Raw genomic sequence first — 26705 nt, forward strand, 5'->3', positions numbered from 1 at the left:
GGTATCTCAGTTGTCCCAAGTTGGATTCCAATACCAGTTGCTATGATACAGTGAACTCTGGGTGCAAGATGGTGGTGCCACTTGCTCTGCCAGACCACCCTTATCAGAGACATAAGAGCCTCACTGAATCAGGCCCAAGGCCAACTTCCTGCATCTCACAGAGGCCCACTAGATGCCTCAGTTAGCACATGAGACCACAAGTTACTTGCATCTCACTGGCACTCCCCTGCATCTAGCATTCCATTTACCCTTACACCTCCCAATGAAGATAACAGATTGCACAACAGTCATTGATTTATTGGGCTAGCAGAGGAGTTTGGTGTTTGCCTCCTACCAGCACAGCAGAGTAGCAGCATAGTAGGACAGCGCAGGAAGCAAGCAGTCCAGAAAGAAGCCATAGACACAGCAAGTTCTTTCAGCAAAGAGGCTTGTATTGTAAAGGAGCAGGCAGAAGAGCAGTCATCAAACAAATCCAAGGTCAGGTACACAGCAAGGCAGCATAGCAAGCACTGACTCTGACAGCCCTTCCCCTAGGCATCCACCACAAACCACCCACACCCAGTGACTGAGGCAGCCACCTTATATATTGGAGTCCACCAATCAGAGTGAGGGTGACTCATAGTCTGTTTCATTGTGTCTTAAGCCAGTGGTTTTCAAACTGGGGCATTAGGACACCCCAGCCTGAAGGCCCTGGCCTCTGTCCCCTTAAGGTGCAGGGGCAGTGAGGAGGCAGGGAGGAGTAGAATATGGGATGGCCAGTCTTGCCCTTCCAAAGGGGAGTGATTAACCCATTTCTGCCCAGCTCACAGGAGTACATAAGAACATAGGAAAGGTATTGAGAACAAAACGGCTAATATTATAATGCCGTTGTACAAATCTATGGTAAGGCCACACCTGGAGTATTGTGTCCAGTTCTGGTTGCCGCATCTCAAAAAAGACATAGTGGAAATGGAAAAGGTGCCAAAGAGAGCGACTAAGATGATTACGGGGCTGGGGCACCTTCCTTATGAGGAAAGGCTGCGGCGTTTGGGCCTCTTCAGCCTAGAAAAGAGACACCTGAGGGGGGACATGATTGAGACATACAAAATTATGCAGGGGATGGACAGAGTGGATAGGGAGATGCTCTTTACACTCTCACATAACACCAGAACCAGGGGACATCCACTAAAATTGAGTGTTGGGAGAGTTAGAACAGGCAAACGAAAATAATTATTTACTCAGCGTGTGGTTGGTCACTAGTCCCTGTTCTTGATTATTATGGGACATGCATGCTTTACCAGCACAATCTGTATATGTGTGGTAGATATCCAGATGCTCAATTAGGTGAGGGACTTTTGCATGGCAGGGCCCATGAGAAGGAGGGTACAGTGGCTAAATTGTACCCGGGCCTAGGGTCAGAGGAGGTGCAGAAATTTCCTGGGATCTTACATTTTCTGATCTCACCTGAACTCACAACCCACACACACGATTCAGTTCTCGCTGCACGACCGCTGCCGACACCACGCCATCTCTGACCTGGCCTCCTGCAAGTCATGCTAGGGGCGCTGCTGTGGGCTGCGCATGGCAGAGACTGCTACAGTAGCTTTGGCTTGTGGATCTGCTTACCATGAAGGAGTGTATAGGAACAGAGGGCAAAGCTGCTGGACTGCAACTGCTGCAGAAGTAACTTTTGATACCTGGAAATTTCCTGGGATCTCAGATGGCCTCAAGGATCTCAAGGAGAGCAAAAGATGGATTCCAGAGACGTTTCTGGGTGTTGCCACCTACCTTATGCCCCCACTCCCCCTGCCCCCTCCCTGCCCTGTTTCCCCACCTCCCCTTTTGTGAAGGGGCCCAAAAGAAACTTTGTAGTCCCTGATAAAATTCTTCTCCGAGGCCCTGCTCATCCTATGCCTGCTGGTTTGAGTGTGAGCCTCACACAACACAAAAATGACTCCAGATGCAAGCAGGAGTGCATAGGATGGATCTGGCTATGGATGTCGCTGCCAATGTCGGAGCCATTCTGGGCAGGTGTTCACCTCCATTTTGCTCCCAGTGCCCAGAATGGATCCAAAGGGGAGGGACCTTTGCACGCCGCAGAGAGGCTCCCTGCAAAACTGAGCGCTTTGCTCCCTTCTAGCTACACCACTGCTTGAATCTCCTGTTTTTGGTGTGTGATCACTGTGGATCCAATCTGCTCAGCCTGGAGGAGGAAGACACAGGATTTCTTTCCCTTCCTTCCCCCCACCCAGTTTTCTGTGGGCTTGCAAAAGCAGCCAACCGCCAGAGCAGCAGTGTCACAGCATGGTTGCTTCCAACTGCTCCACCCTTCCTCTGTCAGGATCTTCGCAGCCCTGAAGGCAAACTGGGAAGCTTCTTCTTCCTCCTCCTCTTCCCAGGACACTCCCAAGACCAAACCATCTCCAGACACTCTGCTGCTGCTGCTACTGCTGTCGCCACGTGGGGGCAACCAGCTCTTTGGCCTGGGCACTGCTCTGCTTGCACAAGGGGGGGGGGGTGGCTGGTTGGCTGGCAGAGTGGGGTGGAGGAGAAGGGGAGGGAGCTTTAAGGGTGGTAAGCTGTGTGGGGAACATGCTGCCCCCTCATTCACCCAGCCTTAGGGTAACCCAAAGGGGGACAGAGTGCCTCTACCTTTAAGCCTTGTATGGAAGAGGGAATTTGCGCATGGGCAGCTCAACGTGGAAGGGTTTAAAAGGCTGCACCTGCCCAATCTCCCCTTCTGTACAAGGGTTAAAGGTGCAAGCACTCTGTCTCCCTTTGGATCTGGTCACCCTGCTCATGCACTGTTGTCAAACCTGAATGTGCAGGACTTCTGCTTTTATGTACAGGAAAAGGAATGGCATCTGCTTCTCACCTGAGCATTCTGCATATGGTCAGAGGCACTATTTTCAGAGAGGTCATTGTGTGAATGCATAGAAAATAAACAAAAAAGTATAGGTTTTTTTTGATGGGGGTTAAGGTCTGGTGAAAGGTGCAGGCACTCTGTCCCCCTTTGCATCTGGTCACCCAACTCATGCACTGTTGTCAAACCTGAAAGCACAGAATTGCAGTTACTTGCTTGAGCATTCTGCACATGGTCAGAGGCACTATTTTCAGAGGGGTAGATGTGAGTGCATAGAAAATATACAAAAAAGTATAGGTTTTTTGGGAGGGGGGGTTAAGGTCTGGTGAAAGGTGCAGGCACTCTGCCTGCCTTTGCATCTGGTCACACTACTCATGCACTGTTGTCAAACCTGAATGCGGAGGACTTCTGCTTTTGTGTACAGGAAGGGGAATGGCACCTGCTTTTCGCCGGAGCATTCTGCACATGGTCAGAGGCACTATTTTCAGAGAGGTGGTTGTGTGAGTGCACAGAAAATACACAGAAAGTATAGGATTTGGGGGGGGTTGAAGTGTGGTGAAGGGTGCAGGCACTCTCCCCCCTTTGCACCTGGCGTGCCCTCCACGCTCCCCACTGAGAAGCACCCTCTGCTGCAGCGCCGGCAAGGGGATCCCTCCACCGCAAGGCTGCCTCCCCGCCGCCGGGGGTTCTGAATGGGTGCAGCGGAAGCCACCTCCCACCCCGGACGTGACGCCCGGCCAATCGGCGGCGCGGGGCTGCGTGGCTGCCTGGATGAGGTCAGCGCCGTGCGGGGCCGCGGGATGGAACGTGCGAGTGTAGCGTTCGCGGCCGGCTAAGGTTCGGAGATCGAACGCTGCGCTCGCCAACGTTCCAAGGGGGGGGCAGGGCGCAGCCGCTCCCCGGCCTCCGCGGCGATGAGTGGCTGAGCGGGGCGGGGGCTGGGAAGAGGAGGAGGAGGAGGAGGAGGAGGAAGAGGCTCTGCCCTGCTCCGCTCCGCTCCATCCCGGGGGCCGTGCGCTGAGCTCGCGGAGGGAAGAAAGCGCCTCCTCGGAGCCCCTGCAGCCAGCCAGCCAGCCAGCCAGGGAGATGCAGGGATTCGTGAGGCTACGACGCTCCCGCTGCAAGATGTGACCCCGATGGGTGCTGCTGGTGGGGCGAAGCCGTGCTGGGCGCCGAGCCGGGCGCCGGGCTGCCTTCCTCTGCCGCCGCTCTCCCGCCCCTGCTCTGGCAACAGTGTTCGCTGCTGAGTTGGAAGTTGCTGGCTACAACCGCGATCGGCTGCAACATTGTGTGTTGCATGCGAGAGGGAGGGAGGTAGGAAGGGAGAGGGGGCGGGACGGGATTGCTCAGTCTTGCCACAGCCTCGGAGGGCAGAGAGGGATCCGGGGGCCGGGGTGGCTTCATTCGGCGGAGCTGCTGCTGCTTCCTCCTCCCCCCACTCCCATCCTTGCCTGCCAGAGAGAATCCCCAGCCTCTGAGCCTTGCTGGGTGTGCGAGATCCCTTCCCTGCTTCTGCCTGCTGTCTTCTCCTCTCCCCCTTTCACTCCCCCATCACCACCATCCCACCACCCTCCTCTGTTGTGCCAGCCAAAGATGCAAGGCAGGCGGGGAGGAAGTTAAAGAAGTCGCCCACATGCTCTGCATCAGTCCCAGGCTTGGGGAAAGGCATCCAGAGAAGGTGGGAGAAGAGAGTTGGAAGTCTTTGCAGGCGGGAAGATGGCGGACTGGAGCTGAAAGTGTCGCCTGGCCAACTTGGGCGATCTTTGTGTTTATTCCCAATCCTCTTGACCCAGGCAGGACACATGCAGGCCAAAAAACGCTACTTCACCCTGCTCTCCGCTGGCACCTTTGTCGTCCTTTTGTTCTACTTGGGAGGCGTGCAGTTCCGAGCATCTAGAAACCAAAGCAGGCGAGAGGCACACGGCAGCAGCAGCAGGAATGGCTTGCAGCACCCCGGCCCCGAGCACTACTGGCCCCGATTCCCGGACGCCCTGCGCCCCTTCGTTCCTTGGGATCAACTGGAGAGCGAGGACTACGGCGTGCACACTGCCCCTCGGCAGAAGCGGGATGCCAACGTCAGCCTCTACAAGGGCAAGAAGTGCCGCATGGAGTCTTGCTTCGATTTTGCCCTCTGCCAGAAGAACGGCTTCAAGGTCTACGTCTACCCCCAGCAGAAAGGGGAGAAAATAGCCGAAAGTTACCAAAACATCCTTGCCGCCATCGAAGGCTCTAGGTTTTATACTTCTGACCCCAGCCAAGCTTGCCTGTTTGTTCTCAGCTTGGACACCTTAGACCGGGACCAGCTGTCCCCCCAGTACGTGCACAACCTGCGGTCCAAAGTGCAGAGCCTCCACTTGTGGAACAATGGTAGGAATCATTTAGTTTTTAATTTATATTCCGGCACCTGGCCCGACTACACTGAAGACGTGGGCTTTGACATTGGCCAGGCCATGTTGGCCAAAGCCAGCATCAGTACTGAAAACTTCCGGCCGAAGTTTGACGTTTCTATACCGCTCTTTTCTAAGGATCACCCGAGGACAGGAGGGGAGAAGGGCTTCCTGAGGTTTAACACCATTCCTCCGCTCAGGAAGTACATGTTGGTTTTCAAGGGGAAAAGGTACCTGACTGGGATAGGGTCAGACACCAGGAATGCCTTATATCATGTCCATAATGGAGAGGATGTTGTCCTCTTGACCACCTGCAAGCATGGAAAAGACTGGCAAAAGCACAAAGATTCACGGTGCGATAGAGACAACGCCGAGTATGAGAAGTAAGTGAATAATGCTGGCATCTTTTTTTTTTTAAATGTCTTTGCATATATGGCTAGACTTATGGTGATGGCTTCACGTGTGCCATGCAACTTTGCATAGCTTTCCTTTAAAGCTCCCATCAACATCACAGAGAAATCTGGGCCTAATACCTTTTTTCCCATTTCTGTTGCAGTGTTTTCTGTAAATCATAACTTTAAAAGACTGACGTGGTGGTATATCAGTGGCTGTAGGTAGGAGGTGTTCAAAATCAGCCATCAGTTTTTAGTCTTTGGGCTGGTTTCAGATGTGGATCTAAATGACTTGTGGATTTCACTTTTTACAACTGGTTTGGAAAATAAAGAGGAAAGCCTTGGCATACTTGAGAGTAGATCCTATGTATCCCTGGGAGTCAAACACAGTGGTACTCCTATGCATTTTTACTCAGCTGTGAGATTTTCTTCTGAATATATACGCATAGGGTCAGGCTGCACATCAGTTCCACCGGGTTTTCCTCTCAAGTGAAAGTGCTCCCAGATAACAGCTTAATCTGGAAGGTTTCCTTGGTTCACTTGTAACTGAAGCTAGTGACCTGTAGTGTGCCTGATCCATGCTGGAGAGAACTTGACAAAGTCCCTTCTAGTATCTCTCCCTTCCAATCATTTACTTAAGTGTTTTCCTTTACACTGATGTATATGGCCTGGAACAAAGTTCAAAGAAATCTCTTGACTCGCTAGAAGTCAAATGGGTGTGTAGTGATGTATTTAGATGAGAGTGCACCTAGGTTGGCTTGTCTGACGTCACTTACCCACTAATAGGGCTGAATCAACTGACCTGTGTTACAGATTGGTGCCTCAGATATATCTTTCTGTATGAAACAGCTGAAAAATTAGCAAACGTGAGGGTGTGGAATTGCTCCAGTTTGTAAGCCCTTTGCATGTGTTTTTCCATGTTGACAATTATTTCCAGTGGTATAAACATTTCCTGTGGTTTTCCTACCCTTCCGTGTCTCTTTTTTTTCCTCCTCATTTGATGCTTCCAATATTAACCCTGTATATAACTTGCCAGGTAACATAGATAAAATATTGACTGTAAAATGATCCTGGTAGATCCTGGTAGTACCTTCTTTCAGTGGAATAGTTTAACAAGCTTTTGAGTTGCACAGAACTCAGTTCCATAACTGAATAAGGTTTTTTGGCATCTCAGAAGCTTGCTGCCCTACCATTCCAGATGGTCCAGTAACAGGTTTTATCTGAGCTCTTTGGCATCCTAGCTTGCCTGTCCTTGGGGTTAATGTAGCAGCACACTTGCTGCATCATTTGACTACTTAACATGTCTACTCCAGTATTGCTTGCAGTTTGTGTATGTAGTTTTTTTTTACATGTAGCTGCTGAAACAACAGTTTTGCAGGAATGGCCTCTGTAGGGTTGCAGTGATAATGAGCCTGTTTGAAACTCATTAAGTTAACTTTAAATGCTGATCACAGCTGTGTTTGAGTTACAGTGCTCAAGTTAAAATGCCCTCTTTACACATGAGAAGTGCAAGTCAAGTGGGAGCTGCTCCTATGGATGCACAGTATCTTCCAAGGTGATGGTGCATCAGGAATAGCTGGAGGCTCAGGAGGTCAGTGATGCATGCAGGAGGTAGTCACTGAAACTGCAAAAATGTTGCCTGCAGCCATTTCTAATGGGCTGTCAATTTGCTGGTAACTCCTAAGCAGGGAGAGTTTGAAAGATTGATTAGTTAACTGTCAGAATAGAAGTATGAACTTTTACAGCTTCCTGCAAGACCGCTAGGCAAAGAAACACACACACATATATATATATATTTGCCAAGCATCTGATTCCTTCCACAGAGATCTCATTATGATGGGCAGGTAGATGCAAGGATGTCTTGGTTGTGATGCTCAAATACTGTGACCTTTGGCAGTTTGCATGGAACTCAGGCTCTCTCTTTTTCATTTCCCTTCAGCAGTGCTTGTGTATGTGCGTGCAAATGCTTCGTGCAAGCAAAAGCCTGTGTCTCACCTGTTGGAGAGAGCGAATGAGGTTTTAAATGCCTGTAGGCTTTGAGGAATTTCTTTACTTGGAATATGATCCTGTAGTCTGGCGGTAGTAATCCGTGATCAGTCTAATTTTTTTTTGTGCTACCTTAGTAAATTCGACAGGTTTTGGTAGGAGATCATATTTCCTTCAGTACTTTATTTTTAAAGCTACTCCTTAAATACTGTATCTTGATCCTACACTCATTTGTGTTCACCAGAGTGTACCACACATGCACGTTCTCATTGCCAGGGATGGTTAGTACAAAAACGTGTGCTTAACAGATTGTTATTTGTCCCTAAGGGAGTATAAAAGGGTAGCATTTCCTCTCCTAGCCACAAAAATGCAGCCATGTCTGGAGTAGAGCAGGGATCCTCTCTTGAACGCTGTACAGCACAGCACAGCAGTTCTTTTAAGGTAGTCCATTTGATCATTTGAAGGAAGACAGGCAAAATTATTTTTTACTAAATGCCACCAGTGATTAGGGCCATGAAAGACGGCACCTGTGAGAACCTCTGTGGACACCCCAAAAATTCATGCCAAGGCACGGATTCAGCACTGATTTATAGAAAAGTCTGCCACCTACTGTGCAGCAGTTTGCTGTCTCTCTCCTTCCCTCCCTCCCTCCTTCCCTCCTTTTTTTCTCCTCTTCCTTTTCCTTCTATTCAAGTCCTGTCCATGCTTGGCTCTGCACTTAGTTTATGAAATCTGACAAGGTCATGTCCGGAGGGAGGCATGACTTACAGAATCCTGGCAGTATCTCTTTATAAGCACATTATATCTCTTCTCATACATGTGATAGTTGTAGGAGATTGTCCTCTGTTAACTCTCTCTGCCTGGAGGGTGGTTATGGCTGCTGTTTTAAAAGAGAGTGGCTTTTCCAGAGAGTTTGGAGAAATAACTTCTCAAGTCTCAGTCTATTATTTGATTTCAATTTTAAAGACTTTTTGAAGAGCGGAGCATTACATGATTAGGGGAAAAAATAATGGAGCATAGATTATCAATGGTTGTTAGCCTTAATAGCTGCATGAAACTTCTGTGTACCTAGAAGAGGCTTCATGTCTCCAGATATCCAGAGGATAGGGATTAAGGAGAGAGAGCCAATGTCTTTATTGTCTTATATCCTACTCTTGGTTATTGTGAACCACTTTGGATCAACAACACAACAAACATTACATGATTTTAATGCAATCCTAGCAAGGCAGCTTGTGTATTTTCTTTTCTTGTGCATTTTGCAAAGATTTGTATTATACATTTGCAAATTATACATTATACATATGCCCATATTTAAATTGTGGTCTTTCCTATGAACAGTTTGGCAAACAGTACTCCTTTCCAATTTTCTCTGATGCTTGATTTTGAATTTGTTGTGGAATGTATGTTACCTTTTTCCTTGCTGGGCAGGATCGTGACTATTTTAGAAGTGACCTGTTGGCCTGGCTGAAGTGAGAGGTCAGCTTGTCTGGTCAGGCAAGCTGTGAATGGCTGGCTATGGGAAGCACCTTCTGAAAAGAGCACAAGCTCTATAAACGAGACTCTTTTTCATGTTTTGAAGAGTGAACGTCATATTAACAGACCTCTGCCATCTTATTCATGGTCCCTTGGAGGGTTAAACCCCACTGAAATTGGAGGAAGATTTGCTTCTGAATCAGCTCTGCTTCTTGTGAAATCGGTTTTCATCGTAAATTGCCAACAAAGGGGGGGGATTCAGTCTTATACCTATGTTGCTTGCAATAAAGTGCTATCCAGAGGTCTCTCTTCAGCATCCCATACTCCCCACATAAGTTAGTTTTTTTCCACTGATTGATAAGGTCTTCCCATTTTCTTGCAGAATGCCACAAAGAGTTTGACACATTTGGCTCAGCCTTCCCAGGTTCTATTAAGAAATCCATCTGCGGAAGCAAACTAATTAATTTTCATCAAAGTTATGCATCTCAACAGATAAAGTGAATGACTAAAATGAATTGCATTACCTTGATTAGAATACTTGCAAACAGGCTTGTGTGTGTGTGAGAGAGATAGTTACATGTTCTAATACAGGGGCCTCCAAACTTTTTGGCCAGAGGGCCGCATCAAATACCTGGCATGGTGTGGAGGGCCGGAAAAAAAATTTAAATATAACTTTTAAATAAATAAATTAGAGATGGAACTTAGATGAGTGAATAAATGAAGGAATGGGCTCATTCATTCAACCTCTCTGGCCCTCAGAACACCCTTCAGACACAATCAGAGCACGGTTCTGATCATGTTCAGTTGAGTGGGCCAGAGGCTTCCAGGGGGCAAAAGGTTGGCCACGGGCCAGAAAGAGGCTTGCTGTGGGTTGCATCTGGCCCCTGGGCCGGGGTTTAGAGACCCCTGTTCTAATATAACATATTTATCTTCTATGCTTACTTAGTATTTTTGAATGCCTCTGCAGTGTGATTTGTAGTCTTTTATTGGGAGGGGGGAGAAATAGTTAAAGAATGTTAAAGAATGCTGGAGATGCTCTAGGAGGATTTCCTGCTATAGGGGAGGGGTTGGACTAGATGACCAATAATAAAAGCTTCTTCAAATATGTTAGAAGCAGGAAACCCGCCAGAGAAGTGGTTGGCCCTCTGGATGGTGAGGGAGGGAAAGGGGAGATAAAAGGAGACTTAGAGATGGCAGAGAAATTAAATGAGTTCTTTGCATCTGTCTTCACGGCAGAAGACCTCGGGCAGATACCGCTGCCCGAACGGCCCCTCCTGACCGAGGAGTTAAGTCAGATAGAGGTTAAAAGAGAAGATGTTTCAGACCTCATTGATAAATTAAAGATCAGTAAGTCACCGGGCCCTGATGGCATCCACCCAAGACTTATTAAAGAATTAAACAATGAAGTTGCTGATCTCTTGACTAAGGTATGCAACTTGTCCCTCAGAACGGCCACGGTGCCAGAAGATTGGAGGATAGCAAATGTCACGCCTATTTTTAAAAAGGGAAAGAGTGGGGACCCGGGAAACTATAGGCCGGTCAGCCTTACATCCATACCGGATAAGATGGTGGAATGCCTCATCAAAGATAGGATCTCAAAACACATAGATGAACAGGCCTTGCTAAGGGAGAGTCAGCATGGCTTCTGTAAGGGTAAGTCTTGCCTCACGAACCTTATAGAATTCTTTGAAAAGGTCAACAGGCATGTGGATTTGGGAGAACCCATGGACATTATATATCTGGACTTTCAGAAGGCGTTTGACATGGTCCCTCACCAAAGGCTACTGAAAAAACTCCACAGTCAGGGAATTAGAGGACAGGTCCTCTCATGGATTGAGAACTGGTTGGAGGCCAGGAAGCAGAGAGTGGGTGTCAATGGGCAATTTTCACAATGGAGAGAGGTGAAAGCGGTGTACCCCAAGGATCTGTCCTGGGACCGGTGCTTTCCAACCTCTTCATAAATGACCTGGAGACAGGGTTGAGCAGTGAAGTGGCTAAGTTTGCAGACAACACCAAACTTTTCCGAGTGGTGAAGACCAGAATTGATTGTGAGGAGCTCCAGAAGGATCTCTCCAGACTGGCAGAATGGGCAGCAAAATGGCAGATGCGCTTCAATGTCAGTAAGTGTAAAGTCATGCACATTGGGGCAAAAAATCAAAACTTTAGATATAGGCTGATGGGTTCTGAGCTGTCTGTGACAGATCAGGAGAGAGATCTTGGGGTGGTGGTGGACAGGTCGATGAAAGTGTCGACCCAATGTGCGGTGGCAGTGAAGAAGGCCAATTCTATGCTTGGGATCATTAGGAAGGGTATTGAGAACAAAACGGCTAGTATTATAATGCCGTTGTACAAATCTATGGTAAGGCCACACGTGGAGTATTGTATCCAGTTGTGGTTGCCGCATCTCAAAAAAGACATAGTGGAAATGGAAAAGGTGCAAAAGAGAGCGACTAAGATGATTACGGGACTGGGGCACCTTCCTTATGAGGAAAGGCTATGGCGTTTGGGCCTCTTCAGCCTAGAAAAGAGACGCCTGAGGGGGGACATGATTGAGACATACAAAATTATGCAGGGGATGGACAGAGTGGATAGGGAGATGCTCTTTACACTCTCACATAATACCAGAACCAGGGGATATCCACTAAAATTGAGTGTTGGGTGGGTTAGGACAGACAAAAGAAAATACTTCTTTACTCAGTGTGTGGTTGGTCTGTGGAACTCCTTGCCGCAGGATGTGGTGCTGGCGTCTACCCTAGACGCCTTTAAAAGGGGATTGGACAGGTTTCTGGAGGAAAAATCCATTACGGGGTACAAGCCATGATGTGTATGCGCAACCTCCTGATTTTAGAAATGGGTTATGTCAGAATACCAGATGCAAGGGAGGGCACCAGGATGTGGTCTCTTGTTATCTGGTGTGCTCCCTGGGGCGTTTTGTGGGCCGCTGTGAGATACAGGAAGCTGGGCCTATGGCCCGATCCAGTGGGGCTGTTCTTATGTTCTTATTCTTATGTTCTTATGACCTTGAGGGTCATTTCCAACTCTGATTCTATGACTCATTAGTTGGTAAGCATGTTCTTTGGAGCATGGGAAGGTTGTTATGTGCCACTGGTCCCCACAGCACAGAACAAGCAATGAGACTTGCTATGAGTTGGTGTGGAGATGCTTGGCAATGACATCATTGCTGCATGCCTCTGAAATGTGGCTGATTGGCAGTTTGCTGGCTCCCCATCAATCCCAGTTGATAACAGCTGGTACCAGCCCTCAAAAGAGGCAGCAATGGAGGAAATGGAGGAGGGGGTTTGCAGGCAGCGTGGGAAGAGGGAAAGAAATGGAGAAAATTGTCCAGGGGAAGGATCCAGAATGGGGAAGAGATGAAGTAAAATGAAGGAGAAGTGGAGTTTAGGAGACAGAGGAACAGGCAGGCAGAAGATGGCTGGAAGAAGGGGAAAGGGGGAGACCAGAAAGAGGATAAAGAAAGCAGCTGGGAAGGAAGCGGAAGAAGCAGACTGGAAAGGAAAGCAGACTGGAAGGAACGAAGGGAGCTTCTCACCCCGTTCAAAGTCCCTGGAGCCTCCTATAACAGGGCAGGTTCCAGGAAGGCAGATCAAGGAACCACCTTTCATGAAGGAGCATCCCTTGAGGGCAGTGTCAATGCACAAGGGCCCCATGACCCTAACCACCTGTCTAGCCAATTTCCCCCTCTTCCTATGAGATGCAGAGTCACCACCTGAGTGATCCTTGGAGCAGTTGGTCTCAAGGCTGGCTGCAGGGTTTGCCAGAATCTGCTGAAAGTGAAGTAACCTGTATGTTTGCTTTCGAATCCCAGAATTGGCTGGGATTCTGATTTTGTTACATTAAACACATATAGACTGCAGTTGGGTGTCTCTTGCCTCTGGGCGTCTTGGTCAAAATGCCCTTTCCACTTAGGTTCACCACCATTGAGTGAGGGGGTGGTGGCACACATGCCTATGCGGTATAGGTACACTACATAAATACTAAAAAAGCGACCTATCTCATTGCAGAATGACTCTGAATTTCTGAGCAGGCCAAATGAATTTCACATTATGTTCTGGAACACGTAGAATGTACTGATGGGAAGCAAACGGGAAAATGCTTAACGTTTAGGTGTGGCTGTCCAGAACCATAGCAAATTCCACATAGTCGTTCAACCTGAACTTCACCTCTCGGCATGTTTATCAGTATAACGGAGATTCTAAAGGACTTGTAAAGACAGGAAATGATTGGGAAATAGTTGTAGGCAAACACAGAGAAATGTTTGGCCAAACGGTGCCTGCAGAAGATGTCTGCCAAGTACGAGTGGGACTAAGCCAGTTAGGGTGGGCTTTTACCATGTAAGTGAAGCTGGTGGTGACTGATCTTTTTTCTCTCCGTAAGTCACCGTATAGAGCAGGGCTGGGCAAACATTTTGGCAGGAGGGGCACATCATCTTTCTGACATGGTGTTGGGGGAACTATGAACTCCTTGCCACACATCTCTCGCACAGAGAAAACATGCAGACCAAACTAGAAACACATGGACACCTAAGTTGTTCAGAGGCAATGGGGCGGAGGGGGGGGGTTTAAAATAATGCCCAGGAAAAAGTAGAAAACACATGTAAAAGACCTTGATCTAACTCAGCCTGCAGCTCACTTGTGGTGGTCGCGACCAGCAGTCGCAAGCCAGTGTGAACTCCCAATAGTCTCCAATGGACCAGAGGCTCAGTGGAGACTGGGAACTCCCTGCGGGCTGGATTGGGGGTCCCCGAGGGCCGCAAATAACCTGCTGGCCGGGGTTTGCCCACCCCGGTATAGAGCACTGATGATGCTGTATAAAAATACAGCACCGAGGTTACTTTGGAAGCATCCTTGTGAGTTTAGATTAAATGTGCCTTTCTTCCCAGGGTTAAGTTTTAAACTATATTGGCAGTGTATACAAAGCAGAAGCAGACCATGAATGGGATGGATTGGCTGGTACATGTGACATCACAGAGCTGTGCCGGCCTTCCTCCAGCAGTTTTGCCAGCTGTGTTGAACTTTTAAACAAGGCAGTGAATGAACATTTAAGTGAATAAATATATAAGTGATGCTTTAAAAAAAGAAAAAAAAGAATGCTGCCTAACTGAAGGAGGGAGGAGGGTGAGAACTGAAGGACAACATCTATGCTTGATTTGACAATGCAGACATCTGTCACTTCAGTGGCATGGCCAGGAGGAAGCCAGAGGCACCAGCTGTGAGCCTTTTATATTGCATCTGTCTTCACCCTTAGATTCTAATGTCTAGGTGAGATGAAACACCCTTTGAAATGAGAAGGTTTTCAGCTTTTGGAACCGGGAAGAGGGGCCCCTTAGCGATATATGTCTGTTATCCTTAGCTATTTTGGGGTTCACTTCTATGAATTCATGAGATTCTTTTGTCTGATTCTTCCAGATCCTATCTCTCCCCAACCACTTTTTCCTATAACTTGCCCCTTTCCACATCGACTCTCTTCAGTTTGTGAGTCATTGTTTTGGATCTGAGGCTCTTGAGATTTTTTATGTTTTTTTTGGTAGTATTGGTAAAATGTTTGAAAATCTTTGTGTTGGGGTGTAGAAGGGGCAAGGAAGGAGATAATCAGGCTGTAATTGCATGATCATGGAGCAGCCAAGGGTCACATGTTCCTCAGCATGACAGAACAGAAATCAGTGGTTGCAGCTCTGTTTATCATTTGGTGACGTAGTTCTCATTATAAAAGAAAACCTAGGAATAGACTGCAAATGAGGTGGCAGGTGACAGAAGAACGAGGGCTTTTGAGACATGACAGGGCTAATGAAATGGGGAGATACTGATAATACCCACTTGATCATTTGGGGGTTGCTGGGAATCGCATGGGCACTACCTATGCAGGTGTTAGCACCCTAGGTGTTGCTTCTGGGATTCCACCATGGCAGTATCCATTAATTTGTTGTGGCTCAGTTTTTCAGATATAACTGGAGCTGCGCAGGATCTAGCCACTGGGAATTGGCAACAGCACTGCTCTTGTAATGTATCTTTTGATCCTATTGAAGTAAAACGCCTTTTTAAGATAAATAGCATCAGGCATTTACTTAACTTAATGGATAGGAAGTTTGACAGTTTGCTACAATCTGAGGATTTCCTGAGGTTTCTGTATTCATTATCCACCTAGAAGCTTTACCTGGAATGCCCAAGCAGTTTTCAGTGGATGCAGGTGGCCCACCATTTCCATAATAACAGGTATTAATAGCTATCTGCTTCTGTCTGTAGTTAAACAGCATCCTTTGTATTGTTAAATAGTCTATTGCCTTTTTCCGATGTTGATGGACTGTAACTGTTTCCAAGGGTAACAATGCAATAATATCACTTCCATCTGGAGATTACTTCAGACCCGAAGAATTGGTGGGCTTGACTTGGTTATATATTGCATTTTTTGATGGATACGCTATGTGTTGGAAAGAAAAATCATTCTTCTGTTCCTTAAAAAAAGAAAAGTTATCTGTTTAAGCATGCATGTGGATTGGATATTGGCAATACAAAAGTAGGTTGAATATTATTTTTAATTGCACCCACTGTAGTGTATTTTATCTTTGGTGTTTCAAAGATCTCTGCTTGATGAGGAACATTGTTGACCCTTGAAAACTTGCATAGTCTTAGGGCCCAATCCTATCCAACTTTCTAGCTCTGGTGTATCCACAATGCAGCCGCATGGAAAGGGCACAAGTGTTCCCATACCTTAAGAAGATCCCAGAGTCTTCCCCTCCACCACAGGATGTAGTCCACATCCCACTGGCACTACTGCACCAGTACTGGAAAATTGGATAGGATCGGGCCCTTACTTGGGTATTTAAAGTTATTGTTGTACATGCTGCATATGCCCTTTGGAACCAACATAGCAGTTTGCTAGCAACTGAACCTATTGGGTGCTGTTTACTTTTGGTGGTTTAAAAAAAAAAATTTCTAGAAATTATTTTTTAATTTGTAGCTTTGCATAACACTTAGCAAGTCTTTGTGATCCAAAGCAGAGGCTAAGGAATCGAGAATGGAGTTATGAAAGTAAGCTGTTTTTGATGAAGGAATTTAAGGAATAGGAGGTTGCTGACCAAGCAAGAACTGACATGTTTTGTGCACAAAAGAGAAGCAGAAAAAGACATGGGAAAGAATTCCAGTTGTACGAAGGGGCCTTGATCCAGTTAGAGAGTTTACCTGGCACTGGATCATTTGATCCAGAACATTTAACAAATTCATCGTATTACAATAGCTTAAAATTGCTCACTTGATATCATGACAAGTGTTGGCACTTCATTTATTTTTATTATGGTCCATCTTAAACACCCTCCCCTATCTGTTCAGGAAACATCTTGCTATCCAAACCACTCTAATGTACAGAGTTCTTTTTTTTCTGCATTTTTATACCACCCTTCCTTCAAGGAGCTCAAAGTAGTTCCTCCCCTCCTTTTGTCCTCACAACAACCCTGTGAGGAAGGTAAGGCTGAGAAATAGTCACTGACCCAAGATCACCCAGGAAGTTTCATGGCTGAGCGGGGATTTGAACTGGACTCTTTCAGGTCTAAGTCCAACACAAGAATCGCTGCAGCATCCTGGCTCTTTAGCAGAGCCAGGGTTTAAAGAGCAAGTCTTTTCTTTTGATGGTGTAGCAGTTCCTCTGCAGTTACTGCCCTTTCTTAATTTGTTGCTGTGGGCAGCCTTACCCAAAGCCTTACCTTTGGGTAAACCTTACCCAAAGCCTTACCCAAAGTGTAAGAAGCCTTACCTTCTTACACTTGAGAAGGCTTTTGCTCTTGCAACCTGAAGTCTGTAGTTGAAAGCGAAGCTAGACACAGGGTCAGAGCTGAAATGGGAGCTAGAGTTTGAGCTGGATTGTGAAGTGCAGCCAGTGGAAGGGATTGTTCTGTTGGCTAGACATGCACAGAGTGCCTGGCTTTTGGTGTTTGTATGAGACGTAGCCACCCAGAGACTTCATACTGCCTGCTAATCATAGTAGCTTATTTTTTTGCACAACCATTTGATATGTTGTGCTTGATGAGTACTCAAGAGCCCCAGGTAGCTCATGGTCTTGGTCTTGAGGTTGCTGGTTCAAGCCCAGGTTTATCGAGGAATGCTGTAATCTTTCTATCAAGTGCCCTCTTCTCTCTGTACTGTGGCTTGCACCTTGACCCATGGGATTCCATGTTCCAACCTGGGAATCAATAACAGCTGTAACTTGGCATAAGCTACTTGTTGACAAGTGGCGTTTTGTCCCTTGATTTCTCCTTAGGAAGGTGACATGGTGCACACACCTGTGAATTTTGACATCCAGAATTAAGAACCAGGACTCCTTGTTAGTTTCAAGTGATACGAAATCATATGGGATTGGCTGGAGGTAGTTGAATCTGGCACTTCAGTTCCTGAAGTTATGCTGCGGGCTTCAAATCACAGCAAAAACTGCTCTTGTAGCTTGTTGGAGTCATTGCTGTAAGCAATCAATAAAATTAATTCTTTTAAGACAGTTACAAATAAAATTGTTGGCCTGAATTAGCTTGTTCAAATAGGCTCTTCTATCTTCCCCACCATCCTCTCAGATCTTTTGAAGAGTATTGCATGGAAGCTTAAGCACTCCGTTGGTGAATTTACTGTGTTTACATTGTCTATCTCCTTTTTTACCTTTGCAATTGAATGGAACGGAATTAGCCCTGATTTGGTTGATTGGCTATGAAACGAAAGTACTGAGTGTTGGGAATGCGAATGGAGAGAGCTTCTAGATCATGTTGTATCTTTTTTTTCCCATTTCCCCTACGTAATGCTAATCTGTTATAATTATATACTTGGATTTGTGTCTTTTGACACGGAGTTCGCTGCACACCAGGATCACATGAAAGTTCTTATTGTTAGCTTGCATCCAATTAAAACCCATCTGAGTTCCTGGAATGTATCAAAGTGTGGAGCGTAGATGTCTGTCTCTGATAATGTTTCCTCTCCCAGCTGTGTGACGTGTATGCTAGTTAAGAATGGTCTTCTGTTCTTCTCTGAGCTCCTCCCATTAAATTGCTATCGGTCAGTGAGGCAGCACTGGAATGTGGACAGAAATCAGTGGTCTCTGAGATCTACTGTTTCCTAAGCAAATATTTTAAAAAATAACAGTGTGCCAAATATCCCTAATTTGGCACCACCAAAGCCGGACTTCTACAACTTGCATAAATTTAAGCACCCTGTCTGTTCATAGGAATGTAGTGTTGTGTGGTCTGAAGGCACATGATTTAGGCAGTCTGGGCTGGTCAGTGCCTGGATCAGAGACTACCTTAAAATCCCATGTACGCTGCCTGGAGCTCTGGCATAAAAGAAAGATGGAATATAAATGTAATGAGCTTTGTAAAATTCCACAAACAAAACAATTGATATAGGATTGTTGTTAGGTGTGGGCAAGAAACTATGCAGGATGGTGAGCGCTTTCTCCTTCCAGGCACCGGGGGTCTTGTGCAGCCCAGTATCGCGTTCTGTGTTTCCAAAAAATTAGATACATACCCCTCCAAAGGAAACAAGAAGTAATGTGCAATTAGCTGGCCATTTGCATGACATACCATAGCCATCCTCAAACAAAGAAACTTTGTCTTACTACGGTGCAACTTTAGATCTATCCAAGCCCAGATCATATGAAGGGAAGCCATTTAGCCCTAAAAGTCTCTGTGTTTTGTTTTCCATCTCTCAAAGAATACATTTGGTCTGCTTGGACACGCCTGCCATTTGCCACAATTTACTCAGCTTTTCTTTCAGTGTTGGGGCAGCAAAGTTGCACCACTTTTTTTTTTGCAAAGCGCCTTTTAGTTACCACTAGGATATACCATGCCATTTCATCTAATTTTCCACAATCTTTAAAATATCCTAATTAGTATTAATGAGTCAATAGCAGTGTTTATCAAAGGTTGTCCTCTGCAGTAGCACTTCACACGGTTCACCTATTCGAAGTACCACCTGAAGTAACTGGTGATGACATCATCGCCAGTTACTTCTGGGTTGGGAGGCCAGATGCCATGTGACAGACACCAGTAAGAGGCTCAGGTGGATGGGAGGGCTTTTTCAAGTGTGGAAAAGCATACTTTGGAGCTCCTCCTGCTGAGCAAGCCCCCTACTACTGTTTCAGTCGCATTCCTGGTCTCGCTGCTGGGCAGCAGGTTTCCAGGGGTCTTGCGAGTACCACCAGACACCACCTCAGGTACCACTGGTGGTACCCATACCACTGGTTGAGAAACTCTGGTCTAAAAGCTCCATTCTCTACTGTAACTAGGGTTAAGCATGTGCAATTGAAATAGTAGCATATTTTTCCCTGTTACTTCTGTCTTCCTCTCTTGTGCCAGTAGCCAGATTGTAAGCCTCTTGCAGTAGGAACCTGTCCTCTCATTCTTTGTAGAGTGCCATGCATATATATGGGTGTGCTATATTCAGCATCCTTATGGGTTGGGTGGAATTCAAATGGTTTCATCTCGTATCCACAAGGTTTGTATACAAGATGACTGTGGGCACATTTGATGCTAGTGTCTCATTTACAGGTGCAGCCAGGAGTTTGATGTTTAACTGCTGTAAAGCATGCTATCTAAATTGCACCCGCTGTATCCTGCAGGTGCCAAATTGAGGGCTGCCTCTGCAAATCAAACTCATTATTCGTCGATGAGGGAGAGAACAATTCTGGACTTCCAACACAGGAGATGATAGTTCTGAAGGCAAAATTCTTTCTGTTTTCTTCCACATTGACAGCCTGAACATGGGCTTGTGTAGTTGCTCTTAATTTGCTATCTGCTCTTTGTGTAGGATGTTAGTGGATGAAGTTTAAAACAGTAAAATGATTATATTTAATTTGCCTAATTCAAGTGGGGAAAATATAATTATAGGATTTTTTGTGTAGTGTTGGTTTTTGCAGTTTTTTTCCATTTCAAAAGTGAATACATTTTTATTCCTTTTTGAGGATTGGATTGTGAGTATGAGGAAGAAGGATCAAAGTTAGCTTTTCAAAAGAGAAAATTAAGAAAGAAGCCTAATAACATCTGATAAGGCAAAGTATCAGTAAAGCTAAAAATTAATAAACATAATTGGATCTCATCATGGAAGATACTAGACTCATGAATTTAAGAAAATCTGTTCACAACTTATTGATTGTCCATATTTGTGGTGTTGCTGTTATGAAATAACCCGTTACTGCATGGAATTGGTTTGGGCAGTAGTAATAACAAACGACAGATGAATAGTGCACCAATCACCTGTGGGAGAACATTCATAAATGTGGTGCCCCACCTGCAACAGTACTATCCATTCTCCCATGTTGGAGTCCCACATCATTTTGTTGCATGTGTAAAGTAGGCAGTTGTTGAGATTTTTGTGGAAGGCCAGGAAAGCAAAGGGAGGAGCCAGGACACATGCATACTGTAAGCGTGCACATCAGTTAATACATGAAGTTGGTTTGGACTTAAAAATGTCACCCAAACCAGCCCAGAGAAGTTTTAAAACTTTAAAAGTTTGGCTACTTCTTGGATTGAATGTTCATATCCAACATAAAGCTCTGACTCTCAACTGTGTGTATGTGACCCATCTTCATTGGAAAAGTGATGTGTTGATATTTCATATGAAATATATATCTTAGATCAGGAGTGCTCAAACTTTCAGCTTTAGGGATGCTGGACCTTTAACAAGTGTATAGAAGAGAGAATTTCAGCAGGTGCAACTTGTCATCCCACAGATGACAAGCTGCACCTGCTGAAATTATCTCTCCTACACAATTTTAAAGGTCCAGCATCCCTAAAGTTGAAAGTTTGAGCACCCCTGTCTTAGATAGTATAATCTGAAATATATTTGGTGTGTTTGGGCCATGATGTCTGGCTAGCCTTCTTCCCAAGAATATTTTCCCAAGAATATGTTCAGTAAATGTGGGTATGAGTGAGTAGGGCTGTGCCAGCTGTGTATATTGCCTGACATAGATGCTCATTGGCATGTTCCCTTTTTGCAAGAAAGCTGTTGTAGCCACAAACTGTATACTATGGGAGTAGGAATTCTGTACCTGATGTGTTTTCCTGTCTCATGCTACCTGCTCACCTCTGAATGAAGCTTCCCCCCCCCCTTCTATTCCTTCTTTCCCCCTTTTGTGAATTCCCTGCTAGAACTATAAAGGCCTTTGCTTCTGATACCTGAAATTGATTGCAGGGCCTCCTAGAACAACAGTACCAGCTTGCCAGTTAGGTCTTCTGTGTAATGCAGTAATTCAAATTGGAATAAAAAGCCATCAGATCTATTGAGCTGATGTACTTTTAGGCATTTAGACAAGATAAATATATAGCAGAAATGATTCCATAACCAGCAGGTGGTAAAGAAGCGATTCAGACATTGACGTTTATCCTTCTTTTCTGTTGCTCTGCCTCTTTATAGGTACTGTAGATGTTCATTAATAGCAAATGTTTCTATATATGAATTGCAATCCTGTCAATATGTAGTTGGGAGAAAATCACATTGAGCTTGTTGAGACTTATTTCCAGGTAATCCTGCATTGGATTCATCTAAACTGCGTCAGTTTTGTGTTCAACTAAGAATGTTCCCAGCTCTTAGTAAAATGAGTCCCCTGTGTGTGGAGGTATATGTAAAGAGCAGCTGGGAAGCCACTCAGTGGAACCCCCAAAGTACAGGGCAGGCCTTGATATCTGTTGGGGTTCCGTTCCTGGAACCCCCACAGATGCTGAAAACTGCAAGTAATGAAACCTGTGGGTCAGGCATGCCAGACACTCTGAGCATGACTGGAGCACAGCATGGTCTGTGGCCTCCGTGGTCCTCAGTATGCTTTTTTTGCCTTTCTACAGGCAAAAAAAATGCTTCTTTCAGTTTTTGGGTGAAAACCAGAAGTGATGTTTTATGCCTTTAAAAGGCATTCTGAACCTCCCTGTCACTTTTCGCCCCAAAGCCAGTAGTGGTTTTTTTTGCCTGTAGAAGGCATTCTGTGGCCTGTGGAGGACACAGGCGGTCATGTGCAGCCTCCTCAGGCCTTAGAACACCCTCCGGACACAACCGGAGCACAGGACCAGTTGCATTCAGAGAGTCCAGTTCAGGCCTGATATGGGCTCAACATGCATTGGGGGACCTGTGTTGAGACACATCCTTGGATGATCAGGTACCACCTGTATATAGGACAATTTAGTGTGTTAGGTATGTTCTTTTTATCCCCTCTGCTGCTTCTGGTTTAAGCACCTCTATGTTTGGTTTTAGTTTTGTACATGTTAAAGTATTTTATTTTAAAATTGGAACAAATATCCAGAGTAGCTTGTAGACCAGCCATTTTCAACCACTGTGCCATCGCGAATGGTCCACAGGTGTGTCACAGGAATTTAAGGGAAGATCATTTATTAGTAGGGCCAATGGGGATGTGAGCCCCCCACTGGCAGCATGGTGTGCCTTGTCAATTGTCAAAAACCTGATGGTGTGCCTTGACAATTTTAGTGCCTTGTTCGTGTGCCATGAGATGTAAAAAGGTTAAAAATCACTGTTGTAGACAATAAAAACTACACTTTGTAAAACAGACACGGGTGCAAAAATGTGTAACAAACCATATAAGATGGCAATAAGCCATTTTACTAAAATAGTATTCAAATAGTATAAAATGATTTCAAAGCCCTTTTCAAAACTGTGGCGGAATAAATAGGGTTTCTTGTGGTGCCGAAAAGGTAAGTGTGGTGGAGAGGCATGCCTCCTTGGGAGAGAATTCCACAACCAGAGAACCACAGCCGATCTCTCTTCTGCAGTTGACACCTTGCCAACAGCAGATAATTTGTACAGGTTTTGGAATCCAATTTTTCTTAGTACAGAATTTGTATTGCCCCAGCTCAGAACTTAAATCTTAACATGCAGTACATGTAGCCCTGCCTGTTGGGTACATCACATATTCATGGTTAAATCTGATAGCCATGGATTTCTAGGCATGTATCTTTTCAGAACTTTCTTGAGGTATCTCAGATGTAACTTCATTCCAGACTCAGTTTCTTCAAAACATGACCATTTTTTAATAGGACGCCTATTTTCTTTCTCCCTTCCCTATCCTGTACCTTTGATCTGCTGCTTTTTGAATTTCAGTCTCCAAATCTGCCTGTCAAGTTGACATTTTAGAGCCTTCAGGTGCTTATCTCTTTCTCTTCACCTGTTTGCCTTGTTGTTGTTCCAAGATTAAAAAGATTCCTTGGCAAGTTGTTGGGTGAAGTGGGGATGTTTCCATCAAGTTGGACCAAGGCTAGTCCTCTGAACCTTTTCCTCATCCTTATCTAATGTTTATAATCTTATCAGAAAAAGCTTTCGCAGAAGATAGCCTCAGGATGGAAGTATACATGTCAAATTAGGAAATTGCACTGTTTCTTCCCCGTGCCTCTATTCCCTATACAAAGGACATGAGAAAGGTATTTTGGGAATTTACTGGTAGATCTCTGGTGATTGCAGTAGATGCCCAAGGATTTCTGAGTGATTGTTTAACAATTTTGGCAACTAAAAGCACCAATAAAACTTGGTGGAGAAGCAAGGAATGATAATTTTAATCTAATCTATTAAAAATGACTCATAAAGAGAACATAAATAGGATTTTTGATGTTTACTATCATCACTTGAAAATAAAATATTGGTAGCACCAATAGTTGTGGACATATATATTTGAAACTGGGATAGCCAGAAGTGGTATTTTGTCTTATAGCTGTAATGCTATCTAAGCTTATAAAGATGGGCACTAGGGTAAAATTAGCATAAAAATGTCAAGGTCCCCTGATTGGAACCCGATGCAAAACAGTGACTTTGAATGAGATGGGATGATACACTAGAATGGATAAAGAGGCTGTCTCTGTGTATATGCTCAATCTAGGATTGGGTTTGCAGTACCAGAACTGAATTCATAAACGCTGTCACCCATAAACCCATTCTGGCTGCATAAGAACAAAATGTAGAATTCAGTGGGCAGTGAGAAAATGGCTAACATTAAGTTCTGTCCTGAATCAATTTTATTAAATGAAATGAAGTTTTAGGAATGAATATTTTGGAATGGGTTCTTCTGTTTAGAGGAGTGCTTTTGGGTAGGGTTTGTCATGGAGAGGAGAGAGACTGTTTAGTTTTCTGGGATGAATTGACATACCATTTTGTTAAGGTCCTAGGAAAATTCCTAGTTGGTGCTTTTGGGGTGGGCTATGACGGAACTTGTACAGTGTTTGTTTTGTGTTGAGGGGGCAATAGTTCTGATATTTTCATTGCCTTTCCCTTGCAATGGAGTTGGTTGATTTTGTCCATGTGGAGAGGTGAGCTTCTAGGCCACATCTTCCATTGTTGCTCTGCAAGGGAAATTATCTGTGATGGAAATGGCTAAGGGCACAATCCTAACCAACTTTCCAGCACTGGCATAGCTGTACCAGTGGGGCATGTGCTGCATCCTGCAGTTGGGGGGGGGGCAATCACGGAGGTCTCCTCAAAGTAGAGCAATTTTGTTCCCTTACCTTGGAGTTGCATTGCCCTTACCTTGGTGCTGGAAAGTTGGTTTGGATTGCTCACTAACAGCCCAGTCCTATCCACACTTTCCTGGGAGTTAGCCCCATTGACTCTGATGAGACTTACTTCTGAGTAGACATGCATAGGATTGGGCTGTAAGACAGCTATATGTAATGTAGGCTTTTTGCCTGTAATCAGTATCTTCCACAGAATGCAGCCTTATTATAATAAGAGTACCCCTTTAAGTATGCAGAGAAAGATTTTTGTCCTTGGAGAGCGGTAGCAGCTGTGCCAATCTCCAGGTGGGATTTTTTTTCTCTCCTAACTAGTTAATTGGTCAAGGACACCTTTGATTGCATGATGAACTGCACCAGTGAGTCAGGAGAGAGGGGCAAACCGCCATGAGTAAGTGGCCTCCACTGACATAGCCTAGCCTACTAGAAGGTTCGGCAAGTTCTGACCTGATTGGTTGGGGGGTGGGAGTCAGGTATAAAGATCCACCATTTTACCAGGAATCCCTCTCTCGCCTCCTGGATGTTAGCCTGCCTGCTCTTGTAGCTTGGACATTCCTTTTGCCACCACTTATCATCAAGGATGTTTGGCTTTTCTGACAGCAGCAGTTTGCTGATAAGACCCATCCAGGAGTACACTTGGTGAGAAAGTCAGAGTAGGAGTTAGCTTTTATTATTTTGTATGCTGTTGGATATTGTCTGTGCTATACGTCTCTTAATCTTTCTAAGTGCCTGTCCTTTCTCTGTATATAACCACCTTAATTCTAGAATAAGGGGCACAATCCTAACCAGAAGTTAGTCTACTCAGACTACTCAGTCTACTCAGAAGTAAGTCCTATTTTGTTAAGTGGGACTTACTCTCAGGAAAGTGTGATTAGGATTGCAGCCTAAAGCACTTACCTGTAATATGTGTCTTATTGGGCATACTGAATCCAGGCTTGGCTGCTCAGCCACTATCATAGCTACCATAATTCTGTTTGAGCCCTTTACCCTGAGGCATAAGTCAGAACTGAGCTCAGGGCAAGGTCAAGAATTGGGCTTGGCATACGTTCAGAGCTGCCAGAGTAGTTTCTCCACCAAACGCAACCATTGGGAGATTCCCAACTGGCTTATGGATGTGTGAACCCGTGGGCTAGATTGGTTTTAAAATACAGCCTAGCCGCTCTCAGGATTGATTGGTTTATGGTCCTGATTAGTGACTGGTTGCCACATTATCTAGTATTGTAGATCATTTTTGCTTCTGCTTTTTGACTTTTGAAGTAACTGGCAAAGTTTTGTTTTCCCCTCAAGATGATTAAAAAAAAATCAAATAGAGCTCTGTAAACGACCTTGTCCAAGAGCATTGGCTCAGCACAACAGTAATAACCTTGCAAATGCTCTCTCCCAGTGTTGCCTTAGAGGAGAGGGAATATTCTGCAGTTACAGTTGGATAAATTTGCTTCCTACCTGCTGCTTTCAAACAGCTCTCATTTTTATGCGCTCGTCACATATAGTGTTTAATTAAAAGCCAAGCTGCTTGCAACAGAGAGCCGCTTGAGATATTTTTCTCCCCCCTTTGCCACCACCCCTTTTCCGATGAATAAAACAAATGGCACCTGCTATTTGTTTTGTTATAACACAATCCCTGTACAGTGGAAGAGTAGTAAAACATAATTTTCTGGAAAGGCCCCGTGTGGGCACGTGTACATGCACGCAAATTGACCCGTACAATAAAAGGTGCTGCTTTGATGTATGGTGGTTTCCTCCTCTGTTTAAGATGCAAAAATATTTTTCCCTAATCCCTGGAAAGTCAATATTGGGAACATTTTATACAAATCCTTTGCTATATTGATAAGCATGTGTGATGATATTGCCATTCAGAAATAATAGTTAAATTGTATACAGGTGGGCCCTGTTTATGCATGGATTTGCTCCACTGCGAATGTCAAACCCTGGGTCGCCCCCCTGCAGACCTTCTAGATGTAACTGGTCTGGGAGGTTTACTGAAACCACATGCGCAGCCTCTCCAACTGGATGACTTCTGGTTTTACTGGAAGTTGCAGAAAACCGCTCTGAAAAACGCGCCATTTTGTACCTTGGAGAGGTTGCACGTGTTTGGAGCAAAGGTGTAAAGCAAGGTTCTGTTAGTATTTGGAGCAAAGGTA

The 26705-nt window shown here is 45.2% G+C and overlaps 1 protein-coding gene across 2 annotated transcripts in view; it reads left to right on the top strand.

Moving 5' to 3' along the window:
* The first annotated feature begins 3801 nt into the window (after positions 1 to 3801).
* Positions 3802 to 26705, top strand: part of EXT1 (exostosin glycosyltransferase 1) — a 270228-nt gene continuing 247324 nt past the window's right edge. The window contains exons 1-2 of one of the 2 annotated variants that reach the window (XM_066623884.1): positions 3802 to 4156; positions 4636 to 5612. In XM_066623884.1, the coding sequence (XP_066479981.1) occupies positions 4645 to 5612 (968 nt within the window). In that variant the 5' untranslated portion in view covers positions 3802 to 4156; positions 4636 to 4644. The other variant, XM_066623883.1, reaches the window with a different exon arrangement.

Source organism: Tiliqua scincoides, chromosome 4 (genome assembly GCF_035046505.1).
Source record: "Tiliqua scincoides isolate rTilSci1 chromosome 4, rTilSci1.hap2, whole genome shotgun sequence".
NCBI lineage: Eukaryota > Metazoa > Chordata > Lepidosauria > Squamata > Scincidae > Tiliqua > Tiliqua scincoides.